The sequence below is a fragment of the Oncorhynchus keta genome, chromosome 22 (genome assembly GCF_023373465.1).
Source record: "Oncorhynchus keta strain PuntledgeMale-10-30-2019 chromosome 22, Oket_V2, whole genome shotgun sequence".
NCBI classification, from domain to species: Eukaryota; Metazoa; Chordata; class Actinopteri; order Salmoniformes; family Salmonidae; genus Oncorhynchus; species Oncorhynchus keta.
Window position 1 is genome coordinate 56,893,016 of NC_068442.1, and position 20,107 is coordinate 56,913,122.

At 45.1% G+C, this 20,107-nt stretch overlaps 1 protein-coding gene across 1 annotated transcript in view; it reads left to right on the forward strand.

The window, feature by feature from the left end:
- The first annotated feature begins 1,767 nt into the window (after positions 1-1,767).
- Positions 1,768-20,107, forward strand: part of chst7 (carbohydrate (N-acetylglucosamine 6-O) sulfotransferase 7) — a 36,917-nt gene continuing 18,577 nt past the window's right edge. Inside the window, exon 1 of the mRNA XM_052475750.1 lies at positions 1,768-3,174. Within this exon, the coding sequence (XP_052331710.1) occupies positions 1,896-3,143 (1,248 nt within the window). The 5' untranslated portion in view covers positions 1,768-1,895 and the 3' untranslated portion in view covers positions 3,144-3,174. The remainder of the gene's footprint in view (positions 3,175-20,107) is intronic.

Genomic DNA, 20,107 nt, shown 5'->3' on the forward strand with positions numbered 1-20,107 from the left:
GGGTAAGTGGACGGGATAAGTGGACAATCTTCCCTGGCGAGGCTAATCATCTGGACGAGCCCTGGAAGATGTGGACGAGGGAAAGTGGACGAGGTAGGTGGACGAGGGTGTCTTTTTAAAGTGTTTGGACCGCATCCATTTTGTCCTGGGCGCGGACTTCGTTCTCACATTTTCGCCAATGCAAGGTGTTATGGGATAGCCTCCCTGGAGAAGAGAACCAAATAGTAAAAGGATGCTCACATGCCTGCTGTGTTTTCCAGACCTCCCTACGTTTTCCAGACCTCCCTACGTTTTCCAGACCTCCCTACGTTTTCCAGACCTCCCTAGTTTTACCAGCTTATAAAACTTCTAGTAAACTTAGTACAAACTTGCCTTTTCGTCTTATTATTTTGGAATCGCACTTGATAAATGATAGTTGACTTAAGTATTCGCTATATGCTCTAGAAAGAACACAAGTATGTATTTTTTAACACACACACAAAGTCGCACAACACACACTCAACTCTTATTTTGAAGGCTAGGTTTGAACAGGATATGCGTTTGGTCAACGATACAAGACTATGGATTTAGCCCAACCCACATCACCAGTAATGAGAAATGGAACCGATTTGTTATTTTCTAAGATCATTATCTACGGATGAGTGCATTTTTGTTTTCGGCAATATAATATCTTCCAACTGAGAAATAAAACTTGGTTTTGGTATATTATTATATTATTACATGGAAATAGAACAATCTTGTTGTTTTTATATTTTGTCCGCTACTCACATTTAGAGATAAGTGGGAAATAAAAGCATTTTGCATTAGACCATTTACTGGCGTTGAAATTGACAAAAGGAAAAATGTGATTTAAAAAATTCATTTCCTCGTTTGCCGAGATGAAAGGACATTTGAATTACCCATAAACCAGTTTCCATGTGTTCCCCCCCAGTTGCGTTAGTTTCAAAAGCACATAGACCTACGACCTGATCGATACTAGTGATTTATTGACTCTTGTCAAAGCAACAGGGGTTTTGGTGTGTGTGCAGTTTATAAATTGCGTGTTTAAAATATATAAGTTGTATAAAAGCCCCTTATATTTGAATTTAGAATCCCACTAAATGTCATTAGATCAACAGTATTTTCAATGTAGAGATTCCGGTAAACTCTCTCATGTGTCCTACCAATTGCTATTGGATTATTCACCATGGCAACAAATTGTTAGAATAAAAACTGAACTACAGTTATTTCTCTGTTTTCAGTCGCTTTCGTTGGAGAACAGCTTTTCCTTTGCAGGGATATGTGTGTTTTTCACCAGTACAGGGCATTCGGAAAGTATTCAGACCACGTGACTTAAAACATTTTTTAACCTTTATTTAACATCTATTTAACATCTATTTATTTCAAGTAAAAGCTAAGAACCCATTTTTATTTTCAATGATGGCCTATACAACTTTTCCCACATTTTGTTACAGCCTTATTCTAAAATGATTAAATGACATTTTCCCTCATCAATCTACACACGATATCTCATAATAAATAACAAAGTGAAAAGAAAACAGGTTTTGGAAGAAACCCCCAGAAATACCTTATTTTCCATATGTATTCAGACCCTTGCTATAAGACTCTAAATTAACATTGAAAACATCTATATAGGCCTAGCTATACATAAATATGATTCGGAAAAAAACGTTTAATTAAAAGATAAAATAAAAATAAGGCTACATGAATGCACACTAGACTGAAACTATATAACTGGGCTTTTATTTTGAACCTGTGACCGTGGGCTTTTACGTCATCATTTGAATGGGCGTGTCTAAGTCATTTATTGTTCATCTCTTTCTTCTTGCTGGTCTCAGCCTTCACAGAGCGGCACCGAACCCAACAACAGCCCTGTCTATCTGTGAGAGAGGGAAATGAAAAGGAGGCTACAGAAGAAATACTTCATTTTAATTCTAGCATATTCCGTGTTACTTCTGTTAATTCCGTATATGCTGGACTACAGGAGTAAATTAGGGCATATTAAACATGGCAAGCAACAGCCGAGGTGCCCCGACCTCGATGTGTGGAATAACGGGGACAAATTCAGCAACACTACGGGTACCGTGGAAGAGACGGTAGTCAACAGGAGCCAGTCTAAAATACACGTTTATTTACATGCTACATGGAGGACGGGGTCATCGTTCTTAGGAGAGTTATTCAATCAACACCCCGATGTGTTTTACCTCTACGAGCCCATGTGGCATATATGGCAGGCTCTCTATCCAGGAGATGCGGTCAGTCTACAAGGAGCCGTGCGTGATATGATGAAGGCGTTATTACGATGCGACTTCTCAGTTTTAAAACTCTACACAGGGAGCCAGAATATCACCACGTCTTTTATATTTGGATGGAGAAAGAACAAAGTGATCTGCTCGGAACCTCTATGCGAGGCGTACAAGAGAAACGACGTGGGATTAATCCAAGATGACGTCTGTGGAAAGTGTCCAAGGAAAGATATCAAAGAGTTGGAGAGGGAGTGCAAGAAGTACCGCGTCGTGGTAATCAAAGGTGTGCGGGTTCTGGACCTCGGTGTACTCGTCCCGTTAATGAGAGATCCCGCTTTAAATCTCCAGATCATTCAGTTGTTTAGAGACCCGCGGGCAGTTCACAATTCACGACTGAAATCGAAACAAGCTCTGGTCAAGGAGAGCATACAGGTACTGAGGAGTAAAAAACAGACGGAGAAATACAAGCGTCTACTGGTGCCCAACAACAGGGGGAACCGGGCAGAGAATTATGTCTCTAGTGCAATGGAGCTAATATGTGACAACTGGCTGAACGACATGATGCTCATGATGAACGCGCCCCCCTGGGTGAAGAGGAATTACATCAAGATTCGCTACGAGGACTTGGTTCTACACCCCATGGAGGAACTCCGGAGACTCTACAGCTTCTCCAAACTCTCCTCCTTTCCTGCCATGGATAAGTTCGTGTTGAACATGACCCACGGACACGGTTACTCCTCAGACAAACCGTTTGTAATATCGTCCAGGGACGCTAAGGAAGCCATCTTCGCATGGAGAGAGCGGTTGAACATTGAGCAGATCTCCCAAGTGGAAGACTACTGCAGTGAGGTCATGAGACAACTGGGCTATCAGAAGAACAGTGTGGATCAAACATAGACATTACAGCATCAAGATGGTGGTGATGGAGGTATGTAAGCCTGTGATGGAGGTATGTAGGCCTGTGATGATGGTGATGGAGGTATGTAAGCCTGTGATGGAGGTATGTAGGCCTGTGATGGATGGTGTGATGGAGGTATGTAGGCCTGTGATGGTGTGATGGAGGTATGTAGGCCTGTGATGATGGTGATGGAGGTATGTAAGCCTGTGATGATGGTGAGGTATGTAGGCCTGTGATGATGGTGATGGAGGTATGTAGGCCTGTGATGGAGGTATGTAGGCCTGTGATGATGGTGATGGAGGTATGTAGACCTGTGATGGTGGTGATGTAGGCCTGTGATGATGGTGATGGAGGTATGGAGGTCTGTGATGATGGTGATTGAGGTATGTAGGCCTGTGATGATGGTGATGGAGGTATGTAGGCCTGTGATGGAGGTATGTAGGCCTGTGATGGAGGTATGGAGGCCTGTGATGATGGTGATGGAGGTATGTAGGCCTGTGATGGTGGTGATGGAGGTATGTAGGCCTGTGATGGTGGTGATGGAGGTATGTAGGCCTGTGATGATGGTGATGGAGGTATGTAGGCCTGTGATGATGGTGATGGAGGTATGTAGGCCTGTGATGATGGTGATGGAGGTATGTAGGCCTGTGATGGTGGTGATGGAGGTATGTAGGCCTGTGATGGAGGTATGTAGGCCTGTGATGATGGTGATGGAGGTATGTAGGCCTGTGATGATGGTGATGGAGGTATGTAGGCCTGTGATGATGGTGATGGAGGTATGTAGGCCTGTGATGATGATGGTGATTGAGATGGTGCCTGTGATGGAGGTATGTAGGCCTGTGATGATGGTGATGGAGGTATGTAGGCCTGTGATGGTGGTGATGGAGGCCTGTATGGAGGCCTGTGATGATGGTGATGGAGGTATGTAGGCCTGTGATGATGGTGATGGAGGTATGTAGGCCTGTGATGGTGGTGATGGAGGTATGTAGGCCTGTGATGATGGTGATGGAGGTATGTAGGCCTGTGATGATGGTGATGGAGGTATGTAGGCCTGTGATGATGGTGATGGAGGTATGTAGGCCTGTGATGATGGTGATGGAGGTATGTAGGCCTGTGATGATGGTGATGGAGGTATGTAGGCCTGTGATGATGGTGATGGAGGTATGTAGGCCTGTGATGGTGGTGATGGAGGTATGTAGGCCTGTGATGGTGGTGATGGAGGTATGACCTGTGATGGGTGGTATGTAGGCCTGTGATGGTGGTGATGGAGGTATGTAGGCCTGTGATGATGGTGATGGAGGTATGTAGGCCTGTGATGGGTGATGGAGGTATGTAGGCCTGTGATGGTGGTGATGGAGGTATGTAGGCCTGTGATGATGGTGATTGAGGTATGTAGGCCTGTGATGGAGGTATGTAGGCCAGTGATGGTGGTGATGGAGGTATGTAGGCCTGTGATGATGGTGATGGAGGTATGTAGGCCTGTGGTGGAGGTATGTAGGCCTGTGATGGAGGTATGGAGGCCTGTGATGATGGTGATGGAGGTATGTAGGCCTGTGATGGTGGTGATGGAGGTATGTAGGCCTGTGATGATGGTGATGGAGGTATGTAGGCCTGTGATGATGGTGATGGAGGTATGTAGGCCTGTGATGGTGGTGATGGAGGTATGTAGGCCTGTGATGATGGTGATTGAGGTATGTAGGCCTGTGATGATGGTGATGGAGGTATGTAGGCCTGTGATGGTGGTGATGGTATGTAGGCCTGTGATGGATGGGTATGTAGGCCTGTGATGGATGGAGGTATGTAGGCCTGTGATGGTGGTGATGGAGGTATGTAGGCCTGTGATGGTGGTGATGGAGGTATGTAGGCCTGTGATGATGGTGATGGAGGTATGTAGGCCTGTGATGGTGGTGATGGAGGTATGTAGGCCTGTGATGGAGGTATGTAGGCCTGTGATGATGGTGATGGAGGTATGTAGGCCTGTGATGGTGGTGATGGAGGTATGTAGGCCTGTGATGATGGTTTGTAGGTATGTGATGATGATGGTTTGTAGGCCTGTGATGATGATGATGGTTTGTAGGTATGTGATGATGATGGTTTGTAGGCCTGTGATGATGATGATGATTGGTTTGTAGGTATGTGATGATGATGATGGTTTGTAGGTATGTGATGATGATGGTTTGTAGGCCTGTGATGATGATGAGGCCTGTGATGATGATGGTTGTAGGCCTATGTGATGATGATGGTTTGTAGGTATGTGATGATGATGGTTTGTAGGTATGTGATGATGATGGTTTGTAGGTATGTGATGATGATGGTTTGTAGGCCTGTGATGATGATGATGGTTTGTAGGCCTGTGATGATGATGGTTTGTAGGCCTGTGATGATGATGATGATGGTTTGTAGGCCTGTGATGATGATGATGGTTTGTAGGTATGTGATGATGATGGTTTGTAGGTATGTGATGATGATGGTTTGTAGGTATGTGATGATGATGGTTTGTAGGTATGTGATGATGATGGTTTGTAGGCCTGTGATGATGATGATGGTTTGTAGGCCTGTGATGATGATGATGATGGTTTGTAGGCCTGTGATGATGATGATGGTTTGTAGGCCTGTGATGATGATGATGGTTTTTGTAGGCCTGTGATGATGATGATGGTTTGTAGGCCTGTGATGATGATGATGGTTTGTAGGTATGTGATTTGTTTGTAGGTATGTGATGATAATGGTTTGTAGGCCTGTGATGATAATGGTTTGTAGGTATGTGATGATGATGATGGTTTGTAGGTATGTGATGATGATGATGATGAAGGATTTCACCATGAGGCCAATTGTAACTTTAAAACAACATTGTAGTTACTCCACAATACTAACCTAATTGACAGAGTGAAAAGAAGGAAACCTAAACAGAATACAAATATTCCAAAACAAGCATCCTGTTTGCAACAAAATATTTTATAACATTCCACCCATGAGGCCATTCGGTCATTTGACTGCAGGAAAGGGCTACATCGGCTTGGAAATGTGTGTTTAGCAATGATCAACAGATATGTGGCTTGACAGAGCCTGAATAATGGCTTACCAAGAAAGACTTACAAAAGGACTAATTCAAGGTAAAATGGAGTTGAAGCACTTGAACTGAGAAATTGAAGCATTTAAAAAAATAATTCACAGCTCTAATCGCTCTCAGAGACCAGAGAGACTCACAGCTGTAATCGCTCTCAGAGACCAGAGAGACTCACAGCTGTAATCGCTCTTAGAGACCAGAGAGACTCACAGCTGTAATCGCTCTTAGAGACCAGAGAGACTCACAGCTGTAATCGCTCTTAGAGACCAGAGAGACTCACAGCTGTAATCGCTCTTAGAGACCAGAGAGACTCACAGCTGTAATCGCTCTTAGAGACCAGAGAGACTCACAGCTGTAATCGCTCTTAGAGACCAGAGACTCACAGCTGTAATCGCTCTTAGAGACCAGAGACTCACAGCTGTAATCGCTCTTAGAGACCAGAGAGACTCACAGCTGTAATCACTCTTAGAGACCAGAGAGACTCACAGCTGTAATCGCTCTTAGAGACCCAGAGACTCACAGCTGTAATCGCTCTTAGAGACCCAGAGAGACTCACAGCTGTAATCGCTCTTAGAGACCAGAGAGACTCGCAGCTCTAATCGCTCTTAGAGACCAGAGAGACTCACAGCTGTAATCGCTCTTAGAGACCAGAGAGACTCACAGCTGTAATCGCTCTTAGAGACCAGAGAGACTCACAGCTGTAATCGCTCTTAGAGACCCAGAGACTCACAGCTGTAATCGCTCTTAGAGACCCAGAGACTCACAGCTGTAATCGCTCTTAGAGACCAGAGAGACTCACAGCTGTAATCGCTCTTAGAGACCAGAGAGACTCACAGCTGTAATCGCTCTTAGAGACCCAGAGACTCACAGCTGTAATCGCTCTTAGAGACCAGAGAGACTCGCAGCTCTAATCGCTCTTAGAGACCAGAGAGACTCACAGCTGTAATTGCTCTTAGAGACTCACAGCTGTATCGCTGCCAAAGGTGATTCTAACATGTATTGACTCAGGGTATTGACTCAGGGATGTGAATACTTATGAAAATGAGAGAGTTCTGTTTTTCATTCTCAATAAATTAGCAAACATTTCTAAAAACATGTTTTCACTTTGTCATTATGAGGTATTGTGACGTCAGTATGGGGTATTGTGACGTCATTATGGGGTATTGTGACGTCAGTATGGGGTATTGTGACGTCAGTATGGGGTATTGTGACGTCAGTATGGGGTATTGTGACGTCATTATGGGGTATTGTGACGTCATTATGGGGTATTGTGACGTCATTATGGGGTATTGTGACGTCAGTATGGGGTATTGTGACGTCAGTATGGGGTATTGTGCGTCATTATATGGGGTATTGTGGCGTCATTATGGGTATTGTGACGTCATTATGGGGTATTGTGCCGTCAGTATGGGGGTATTGTGACGTCATTATGGGGTATTGTGACGTCATTATGGGGTATTGTGACGTCATTATGGGGTATTGTGACGTCAGTATGGGGTATTGTGACGTCAGTATGGGGTATTGTGACGTCAGTATGGGGTATTGTGACGTCAGTATGGGGTATTGTGACGTCAGTATGGGGTATTGTGACGTCAGTATGGGGTATTGTGACGTCAGTATGGGGTATTGTGACGTCAGTATGGGGTATTGTGACGTCAGTATGGGGTATTGTGTGTAAATGGGTGAGAAACATTTAATCCATTTTGAATTCAGGCTGTAACAAGAAAATGTGGAATAAGTCAAGGGGTATGAATACTTTCTGAAGGCCACTATATGGGTCAACTGTGTGTGACTCTCCAAGACTCTGCCAAGGCAGCAGCTACTCTTCCTGGGGTTTATTAGGGATCCCCATTAGTTCCTGCCAAGGCAGCAGCTACTCTTCCTGGGGTTTATTATGGATCCCCATTAGTTCCTGCCAAGGCAGCAGCTACTCTTCCTGGGGTTTATTATGGATCACCATTAGTTCCTGTCAAGTCAGCAGCTACTCTTCCTGGGGTTTATTATGGATCCCCATTTTCTGAATGCAGCAGCTACTCTTCCTGGGGTTTATTATGGATCCCCATTAGTTCTGCCAAGGCAGCAGCTACTCTTCCTGGGGTTTATTATGGATCCCCATTAGTTCCTGCCAAGGCAGCAGCTACTCTTCCTGGGGTTTATTATGGATCCCCATTAGTTCCTGCCAAGGCAGCAGCTACTCTTCCTGGGGTTTATTATGGATCCCCATTAGTTCCTGCCAAGGCAGCAGCTACTCTTCCTGGGGTTTATTATGGATCCTCATTAGTTCCTGCCAATGCAGCAGCTACTCTTCCTGGGGTTTATTATGGATCCCCATTAGTTCCTGCCAAGGCAGCAGCTACTCTTCCTGGGGTTTATTATGGATCCTCATTAGTTCCTGCCAAGGCAGCAGCTACTCTTCCTGGGGTTTATTATGGATCCCCATTAGTTCCTGCCAAGGCAGCAGCTACTCTTCCTGGGGTTTATTATGGATCCCCATTAGTTCCTGCCAAGGCAGCAGCTACTCTTCCTGGGGTTTATTATGGATCCTCATTAGTTCCTGCCAAGGCAGCAGCTACTCTTCCTGGGGTTTATTATGGATCCCCATTAGTTCCTGCCAAGGCAGCAGCTACTCTTCCTGGGCTCCAGCAACATTAAGGCAGTTATACATGTTAAAAACATTAGAATACATTCATAACAGATTTCACAACATATTAAGTGTGTGCCCTCAGGCCTCTACTCTACTACTATCACTTATCTATAACACAAAATCCATGTGTACATGTTTGGATAGTGTGTATGTTATTGTGTGTGTGGATAGTGTGTATGTTATTGTGTGTGTGGATAGTGTGTATGTTATTGTGTGTGTGGATGCATGTGACTATGTGTCTTCACAGTCCCCCTGTTCCATAAGGTGGTTTATCTGTTTATAAATCTGATTCTACTGCTGCATCAGTTACCTGATGTGGAATAGTGCGTATGTTAGTCATGGCTCTAGTGTAGTATGTGGAATAGTTAGTTCCATGTAGTCATGGTTCTGTGTAGTACTGTGGAATAGAGTGGATATGTGCGTATGTTATGTGTGTGTGGATAGTGCGTATGTTAGTCATGGCTCTATGTGTACTGTGGAATAGAGTTCCATGTTCATGGTCTGTGTGTACTGTGGAATAGAGTTCCATGTAGTCATGGCTGTATAGTATGTGCTATGTTGTGGATAGAGTTCCATGTAGTCATGGTGCTCTATGTAGTACTGTGGAATAGAGTTCCATGTTAGTCATGGTCTATAGTGTAGTACTGTGGAATAGAGTTCCATGTAGTCATGGCTCTATGTAGTACTGTGGAATGAGTTCCATGTAGTCATGGCTCTATGTAGTACTGTGGAATGGAGTTCCATGTAGTATGTCTATGTAGTACTGTGGAATAGAGTTCCATGTAGTCATGGCTCTATGTAGTACTGTGTTATTGAGTTCCATGTAGTCATGGCTCTATGTAGTACTGTGGAATAGTTCCATGTAGTCATGGCTCTATGTGTACTGTGGAATGAGTTCCATGTAGTCATGGCTCTATGTAGTACTGTGGAATAGAGTTCCATGTAGTCATGGCTCTATGTAGTACTGTGGAATAGAGTTCCATGTAGTCATGGCTCTATGTAGTACTGTGGAATAGAGTTCCATGTAGTCATGGCTCTATGTAGTACTGTGGAATAGAGTTCCATGTAGGCATGGCTCTATGTAGTACTGTGGAATGTAGTTCCATGTGTGAGCTCTATGTATATAGTCTGTTCTGGGCTTGGGGACTGTGAAGAGACCTCTGGTGGCATGTCTTGTGGGGTGTGTATGGGTGTCTGAGTGTGTGTGGATAGTTCAAACAGACAGCTCATGTACTTGTCAACATGTCAATACCTCTCACAAATACAATGAAGTGATGAAGTCAATCTCTCCTCCGCATGAGCCAAGTAGTATTGACATATGTTCCATTAATGTTAGCTCTCTGTGTGTCCAAGGGCCAGTGCTGCCCTGTTCTGAGTCCCTCTATTTGTGCGACCACATGACTGAACAGGACCTGCCTTGTTGATATTGTAGTGTTAAGAAGGTAGAAACCAGGGTCTGTAGGACCTACCTTGTTGATATTGTTGTTAAGAAGGTAGAAACTAGGGCCTGTAGGACCTGCCTTGTTGATAGTGTTGTTAAGAAGGTAGAAACTAGGACTCTGTAGGACCTGTTGTTGAATAGTGTTCCATGTTAAGAAGGTAGAAACTAGGGCCTGTAGGACCTGGCTCTTGTTGATAGTGTTGTTAAGAAGGTAGAAACCAGGGTCCTGTAGGACCTGCCTTGTTGATAGTGTTAAGAAGTTCCATGTAGTCAGAAACTATGTAGTACTGTAGGACCTGCCTTGTTGTTCTGGGTTAAGAAGGGAGAAACTGGACCTGAGACCTGCCTTGTTGCATGTCTTGAAGGGAGAATGTATGGGTGTCTGAGCTGCCTTGTTGATAGTGTTGTTAAGAACAGACACTAGGGCCTGTCAACCTGTCTTGTTGATAGTGTTGTTAAAATACAATGACTAGTGCCTGAAGTCAATCTCTGCCTCTGCATTGTTGCCAAGAAGGTAGAAACTGGACATGCAGGACCTGCATTAATGATAGTGTTGTTAAGAAGGTAGAAACTAGTGGCCTGTTCTGACCTGCCTTGTTGTAGTGCACCTGACCAAGACTAGAAACAGGACCTGTGGGACCTGTTGATAGTGTTGTTAAGAAGGTATAAACTAGGGCCTGTAGGACCTGCCTTGTTGATAGTGTTGTTAAGAAGGTAGAAACATGACAATATAGACAGGTTTCTCCACATTTTGATAACACAACATAAATATGTTTTGACTATGACAGTTTACAATCAGCATGGTTTAGTCAACTCAACATGACAACTCAACATAGCATATCCAGCAATACATGACAAGATTTAGTTGAGGTTTAGTGAATGATTTGACCCAAATACAATTATTTTAGTTTTTAGAAATATTTAGGGCAACGTAGCATTAGCCACCCAACATGACAACTGCAACTCTTTAGCATGTGTTGCTGTCATTTCATGATAACGCCGTAGTAGCTGATGTGTAGCATTGAGTCATCTGCATACATGGACACACTGTCTTTAGCATAGATTGAAAAACATGACAAACAACTAGCATGGGCAACACATGACAACTGGATTATGTTTGAGTAGCAACACAACATGACAACACAACTGTGTTCATGTTTTAGCAACACAACAATTGATAACATTTAACTAGCATGGTTAGCAAATAACATGACTTACCACAGCATGGCCTAGCAAAACAACATGACAACACAACATGTGCATGGTGCAAAACATGACAACATAGCATGGTAGCAACACAACATGACATCACAGCATGGTAGCAACACAACATGACAACACAACATAGCATGGTAGCAACACAACATGACAACAACATAGCATGGTAGCAACACAACATGACAACACAACATAGCATGGTAGCAACACAACATAGCATGGTAGCATCACAACATGACAATATAGCATGGTAGCAACACAACATGACAACATAGCATGGTAGCATCACAACATGACAACAGCATGGTAGCAACACAACATGACAACACAATATAGCATGGTAGCAACACAACATGACAACACAACATAGCATGGTAGCAACACAACATGACAATACAGCATGGTAGCATCACAACATGACAACATAGCATGGTAGCATCACATGACATGACACCACAGCATGGTAGCAACACAACACAACATGACAATATAGCATGGTAGCAACACAACATGACAATATAGCATGGTAGCAACACAACATGACAACATAGCATGGTAGCAACACAACATGACAACACAGCATGACAACACATTATAACATGGGGTGTAAAGCCATAACACATGTTTTTCCAACAACAGACTATGATCAATAATGTCAAAAGCCGCAAGAATTCTAACAAAAGCAGACCCCACAATCGTTTTATCATACATTTTTCACAGCCAATCATCAGTCATTTGTGTAACTGAGCTTGTTGAGTGTCCTTCCGTATCAGCGTTATTAAAGTCTGTTGTCAATTTGTTTACTGTAAAATAGCATTGTATCTGGTCAAACACCATTTTCCCCAGAAGTTTACTAAGGGTTGGTAACAGGCTGATTGGTCGGCTATTTGAGCCAGTAAAGGGAGCTTTACTTTTCTTGGGTAACAGAATGACTTTCGCTTCCCTCCAGGCCTGAGGGCCACACGCTCTCTAGTAGGCTTAAATTGAAGATGTGGCAAATATCGTCTGCTATTATTCCATCCAGATTGTCAGACCCCGGTGGCTCGTCATTGTTGATGGACAACAATAATTTGTTCTTCCATACTAACTTTACGGAACTAAGAATGTAAATGCTCGTCTTTCATAAGTCAGTTGTACTTGTGCAGTGTCAGCGTTTGTTGCTGGCATGTCGTCCCTAAGTTTGTCATGCCAATGAAAAAAATCATTGAAGTAGTTGGAAAGATCGGTGGGTTTTGTGATGAATGAGACATCTGATTCAATAAATTGATTTTAATTTTTTACTTATCTTTGTTTCATAGTCGTTTCTTCCCCTTTCTATTCAGTTCAGTCACATGATTTCTCAATTTGCAGTACGTTTGCCATTTTGATTGTACAGCCAGATTTATTTGCCATCTATTTTGCCTCATCCCTCTACACCATACCAGTTTCCTATTCCTCATCAATCCACAGGGATTTAACTGTTTTTACAGTCATTTTCTTAATGGGTTCATGCTTATTAGTAACTGGGATAGGCAAATGTGTCAAGTGCAGCGTCTGGTTGCTTCTCATTACTCACCACAGACCAGCAGCATCTGGTTGCTCCTCATTACACACCACAGACCAGCAGCGTCTGGTTGCTCCTCATTACTCACCACAGACCAGCAGCGTCTCGTTGCTCCTCATTACACACCACTGACCAGCAGCATCTGGTTGCTCCTCATTACAGACCAGCAGCGTCTGGTTGCTCCTCATTACTCACCACAGACCAGCAGCGTCTGGTTGCTCCTCATTACACACCACAGACCAGCCGCGTTTGGTTACTCCTCATTACACACCACAGACCAGCAGCGTCTGGTTGCTCCTCATTACTCACCACAGACCAGCAGCGTCTGGTTGCTCCTCATTACACACCACAGACCAGCCGCGTTTGGTTGCTCCTCATTACACACCACAGACCAGAGCCTGGCTCCTCATTACACACCACAGACCAGCAGCATCTGGTTGCTACTCATTACACACCACAGACCAGCAGACCAGCAGCATCTGGTTGCTCCTCATTACACACCACAGACCAGCAGCGTCTGGTTGCTCCTCATTACACACCACAGACCAGCAGCGTCTGGTTGCTCCCCATTACACACCACAGACCAGCAGCGTCTGGTTGCTCCTCATTACACACCACAGACCAGCAGAGTCTGGTTGCTCCTCATTACACACCACAGACCAGCAGCGTCTGGTTGCTCCCCATTACACACCACAGACCAGCAGCATCTGGTTGCTCCTCATTACACACCACAGACCAGCAGAGTCTGGTTGCTCCTCATTACACACCACAGACCAACAGCGTCTGGTTGCTCCTCATTACACACCACGGACCAGCAGCGTCTGGTTGCTCCCCATTACACACCACGGACCAGCAGCCTGGTTGCTCCTCAGACCAGCAGCGTCTGGTTGCTCCCCATTACACACCACAGACCAGCAGCGTCTGGTTGCTCCTCATTACACACCACAGACCAGCAGAGTCTGGTTGCTCCTCATTACACACCACAGACCAGCAGCGTCTGGTTGCTCCCCATTACACACCACAGACCAGCAGCATCTGGTTGCTCCTCATTACACACCACAGACCAGCAGAGTCTGGTTGCTCCTCATTACACACCACAGACCAGCAGAGTCTGGTTGCTCCTCATTACACACCACAGACCAGCAGAGTCTGGTTGCTCCTCATTACACACCACAGACCAGCAGAGTCTGGTTGCTCCCCATTACACACCACAGACCAGCAGCGTCTGGTTGCTCCCCATTACACACCACAGACCAGCAGCGTCTGGTTGCTCCCCATTACACACCACAGACCAGCAGCGTCTGGTTGCTCGTCATTACACACCACAGACCAGCAGCGTCTGGTTGCTCGTCATTACACACCACAGACCAGCAGCGTCTGGTTGCTCCCCATTACACACCACAGACCAGCAGCGTCTGGTTGCTCCTCATTACTCACCACAGACCAGCAGCGTCTGGTTGCTCCCCATTACACACCACAGACCAGCAGCGTCTGGTTGCTCCTCATTACACACCACAGACCAGCAGCGTCTGGTTGCTCCCCATTACACACCACGGACCAGCAGCGTCTGGTTGCTCCTCATTACACACCACGGACCAGCAACGTCTGGTTGCTCCCCATTACACACCACAGACCAGCAGCATCTGGTTGCTCCTCATTACACACCACAGACCAGCAGAGTCTGGTTGCTCCTCATTACACACCACAGACCAGCAGAGTCTGGTTGCTCCTCATTACACACCACAGACCAGCAAATATGATTTACATCAACAACATAGGAATCACTACAAAACGTATTGTATGACCTCTTATACACTATATTAGTTCCAGCCTTTGGCACTTAGGTTTTCCTGGTTATGGCTACTATATTGTGATCACTACATCTGATGCATCTGGATACTGCTTTAGAGCCGAGTTCTGCAGCATTAGTAAAGATGTGATCAATACATGTTGATGATTTAATTCCTGTGCTGTTTACAGTTTGAAGCTTTATCTTGAGTGGGCAGCTTGATGAAAGCCAGTCGATATTTAAATCACCCAGAAAATATACCTCTCTGTTGATGTCTCATGCATTATCAAGCATTTCACACGTTATCCAGATACTGACTGTCAACACTTGGTGGTCTATAGCAGCTTCCCACCAGAATGGGCTTTAGGGGAGGCAGATGAACCTGAAGCCATATGACTTCAACAGTATTTAACATTATCCAGATACTGAGTGTTAACACTGGTCTATTACCAGAATGGGCTTTAGGGAGGCAGATGAACCTGTAGCCATATTACTACAACAGTATTTAACATTATCCAGATACTGACTGTCTATAGCAGCTTGGGCTTTAGGGAGGCAGATGAACCTGTAGCCATATTACTACAACAGTATTTAACATTATCCAGATACTGAGTGTTAACACTTGGTGGTCTATAGCAGCGTCCCACCAGAATGGGCTTTAGGGAGGCAGATGAACCTGTAGCCATATTACTACAACAGTATTTAACATTATCCAGATACTGACTGTTAACACTTGGTGGTCTATAGCAGCTTCCCACCAGAATGGGCTTTAGGTGAGGCAGATGAACCTGTAGCCATATTACTACAACAGTATTTAACATTATCCAGATACTGAGTGTTAACACTTGGTGGTCTATAGCAGCTTCCCACCAGAATGGGCTTTATAGCAGATGAACCTGTCCATATTACTACCAGTAATGGACTGTTAACTTTGGTCTATAGCAGCTTCCCATCAGAATGGGCTTTAGGTGAGGCAGATGAACCTGTAGCCATATTACTACAACAGTATTTAACATTATCCAGATACTGAGTGTTAGCACTTGGTGGTCTATAGCAGCTTCCCACCAGAATGGGCTTTAGGTGAGGCAGATGAACCTGTAGCCATATTACTACAACAGTATTTAACATTATCCAGATACTGACTGTTAACACTTGGTGGTCTATAGCAGCTTCCCACCAGAATGGGCTTTAGGTGAGGCAGGTGAACCTGTAGCCATATTACTACAACAGTATTTAACATTATCCAGATACTGACTGTTAACACTTGGTGGTCTATAGCAGCTTCCCACCAGAATGGGCTTTAGGGGAGGCAGATGAACCTGTAGCCATTATTACTACAACAGTATTTAACATTATCCAGATACTGACTGTTAACACTTGGTGGTCTATAGCAGCTTCCCACCAGAATGGGCTTTAGGGGAGGCAGGTGAACCTGTAGCCATTATTACTACAACAGTATTTAACATTATCCAGATACTGACTGTTAACACTTGGTGGTCTATAGCAGCTTCCCACCAGAATGGGCTTTAGGGGAGGCAGGTGAACCTGTAGCCATTATTACTACAACAGTATTTAACATTATCCAGATACTGACTGTCTATAGCAGCTTCCCACCAGAATGGGCTTTAGGGGAGGCAGGTGAACCTGTAGCCATATTACTTCAACAGTATTTAACATTATCCAGATACTGACTGTTAACACTTGGTGGTCTATAGCAGCTTCCCACCAGAATGGGCTTTAGGGGAGGCAGGTGAACCTGTAGCCATTATTACTACAACAGTATTTAACATTATCCAGATACTGACTGTCTATAGCAGCTTCCCTCCAGAATGGGCTTTAGGGGAGGCAGATGAACCTGTAGCCATATTACTACAACAATATTTAACATTATCCAGATAATCTACCACCACCTCAGTGTTAACAGTGGTCTTCCTACTAGGACACACCTCCTCAGTGTTAACAGTGGTCTTCCTACTAGGACACACCTCCTCAGTGTTAACAGTGGTCTTCCTACTAGGACACACCTCCTCAGTGTTAACAGTGGTCTTCCTACTAGGACACACCTCCTCAGTGTTAACAGTGGTCTTCCTACTAGGACACACCTCCTCAGTGTTAACAGTGGTCTTCCTACTAGGACACACCACCTCAGTGTTAACAGTGGTCTTCCTACTAGGACACACCTCCTCAGTGTTAACAGTGGTCTTCCTACTAGGACACACCTCCTCAGTGTTAACAGTGGTCTTCCTACTAGGACACACCTCCTCAGTGTTAACAGTGGTCTTCCTACTAGGGTTAACAGTGGTCTTCCTACTAGGACACACCTCCTCAGTGTTAACAGTGGTCTTCCTACTAGGACACACCTCCTCAGTGTTAACAGTGGTCTTCCTACTAGGACACACCACCTCAGTGTTAACAGTGGTCTTCCTACTAGGACACACCTCCTCAGTGTTAACAGTGGTCTTCCTACTAGGACACACCTCCTCAGTGTTAACAGTGGTCTTCCTACTAGGACACACCTCCTCAGTGTTAACAGTGGTCTTCCTACTAGGACACACCACCTCAGTGTTAACAGTGGTCTTCCTATAGGACACACCACCTCAGTGTTAACAGTGGTCTTCCTACTAGGACACACCTCCTCAGTGTTAACAGTGGTCTTCCTACTAGGACACACCTCCTCAGTGTTAACAGTGGTCTTCCTACTAGGACACACCTCCTCAGTGTTAACAGTGGTCTTCCTACTAGGACACACCTCCTCAGTGTTAACAGTGGTCTTCCTACTAGGACACACCTCCTCAGTGTTAACAGTGGTCTTCCTAGGACACACCTCCTCAGTGTTAACAGTGGTCTTCCTATAGGACACACCTCCTCAGTGTTAACAGTGGTCTTCCTATAGGACACACCTCCTCAGTGTTAACACTTCACCTCAGTGTTAACAGTGGTCTTCCTACTAGGACACACCTCCTCAGTGTTAACAGTGGTCTTCCTATAGGACACACCTCCTCAGTGTTAACAGTGGTCTTCCTACTAGGACACACCACCTCAGTGTTAACAGTGGTCTTCCTACTAGGACACACCTCCTCAGTGTTAACAGTGGTCTTCCTACTAGGACACACCTCCTCAGTGTTAACAGTGGTCTTCCTACTAGGACACACCACCTCAGTGTTAACAGTGGTCTTCCTACTAGGACACACCACCTCCTCAGTGTTAACAGTGGTCTTCCTACTAGGACACACCTCCTCAGTGTTAACAGTGGTCTTCCTACTAGGACACACCACCTCAGTGTTAACAGTGGTCTTCCTACTAGGACACACCTCCTCAGTGTTAACAGTGGTCTTCCTATAGGACACACCTCTCAGTGTTAACAGTGGTCTTCCTAGGACACACCACCTCACAGTGGTCTTCCTAGTGTCCTCAACAGTGGTCTTCCTACTAGGACACACCTCCTCAGTGTTAACAGTGGTCTTCCTACTAGGACACACCTCCTCAGTGTTAACAGTGGTCTTCCTATAGGACACACCTCCTCAGTGTTAACAGTGTTAACAGTGGTCTGGTCTTCTACTAGGACACACCTCCTCAGTGTTAACAGTGGTCTTCCTACTAGGACACACCTCCTCAGTGTTAACAGTGGTCTTCCTACTAGGACACACCACCTCAGTGTTAACAGTGGTCTTCCTACTAGGACACACCTCCTCAGTGTTAACAGTGGTCTTCCTATAGGACACACCTCCTCAGTGTTAACAGTGGTCTTCCTATAGGACACACCTCCTCAGTGTTAACAGTGGTCTTCCTATAGGACACACCTCCTCAGTGTTAACAGTGGTCTTCCTACTAGGACACACCTCCTCAGTGTTAACAGTGGTCTTCCTACTAGGACACACCTCCTCAGTGTTAACAGTGGTCTTCCTACTAGGACACACCTCCTCAGTGTTAACAGTGGTCTTCCTACTAGGACACACCTCCTCAGTGTTAACAGTGGTCTTCCTACTAGGACACACCTCCTCAGTGGTCTTCCTAAGGACACACCACCAGTGTTAACAGTGGTCTTCCTAAGTGTTAACAGTGGTCTTCCTACTAGGACACACCTCCTCAGTGTTAACAGTGGTCTTCCTACTAGGACACACCTCCTCAGTGTTAACAGTGGTCTTCCTACTAGGACACACCTCCTCAGTGTTAACAGTGGTCTTCCTACTAGGACACACCTCCTCAGTGTTAACAGTGGTCTTCCTACTAGGACACACCTCCTCAGTGTTAACAGTGGTCTTCCTATTAACAGTGTTAACAGTGGTCTTCCTACTAGGACACACCTAGTGTTACAGTGGTCTTCCTCACCTCCTCAGTGTTAACAGTGGTCTTCCTACTAGGACACACCACCTCAGTGTTAACAGTGGTCTTCCTACTAGGACACACCTCCTCAGTGTTAACAGTGGTCTTCCTACTAGGACACACCTCCTCAGTGTTAACAGTGGTCTTCCTACTAGGACACACCTCCTCAGTGTTAACAGTGGTCTTCCTACTAGGACACACCTCCTCAGTGTTAACAGTGGTCTTCCTACTAGGACACACCTCCTCAGTGTTAACAGTGGTCTTCCTATAGGACACACCACCTCAGTGTTAACAGTGGTCTTCCTACTAGGACACACCTCCTCAGTGTTAACAGTGGTCTTCCTACTAGGACACACCTCCTCAGTGTTAACAGTGGTCTTCCTACTAGGACACACCTCCTCAGTGTTAACAGTGGTCTTCCTACTAGGACACACCTCCTCAGTGTTAACAGTGGTCTTCCTACTAGGACACACCTCCTCAGTGTTAACAGTGGTCTTCCTACTAGGACACACCTCCTCAGTGTTAACAGTGGTCTTCCTACTAGGACACACCACCTCAGTGTTAACAGTGGTCTTCCTATAGGACACACCTCCTCAGTGTTAACAGTGGTCTTCCTACTAGGACACACCACCTCAGTGTTAACAGTGGTCTTCCTACTAGGACACACCGCCTCAGTGTTAACAGTGGTCTTCCTACTAGGACACACCTCCTCAGTGTTAACAGTGGTCTTCCTACACACCTCCTCAGGTTACTGGTCTTCCTACTAGGACACACCTCCTCAGTGTTAACAGTGGTCTTCCTATAGGACACACCTCCTCAGTGTTAACAGTGGTCTTCCTACTAGGACACACCTCCTCAGTGTTAACAGTGGTCTTCCTACTAGGACACACCTCCTCAGTGTTAACAGTGGTCTTCCTACTAGGACACACCTCCTCAGT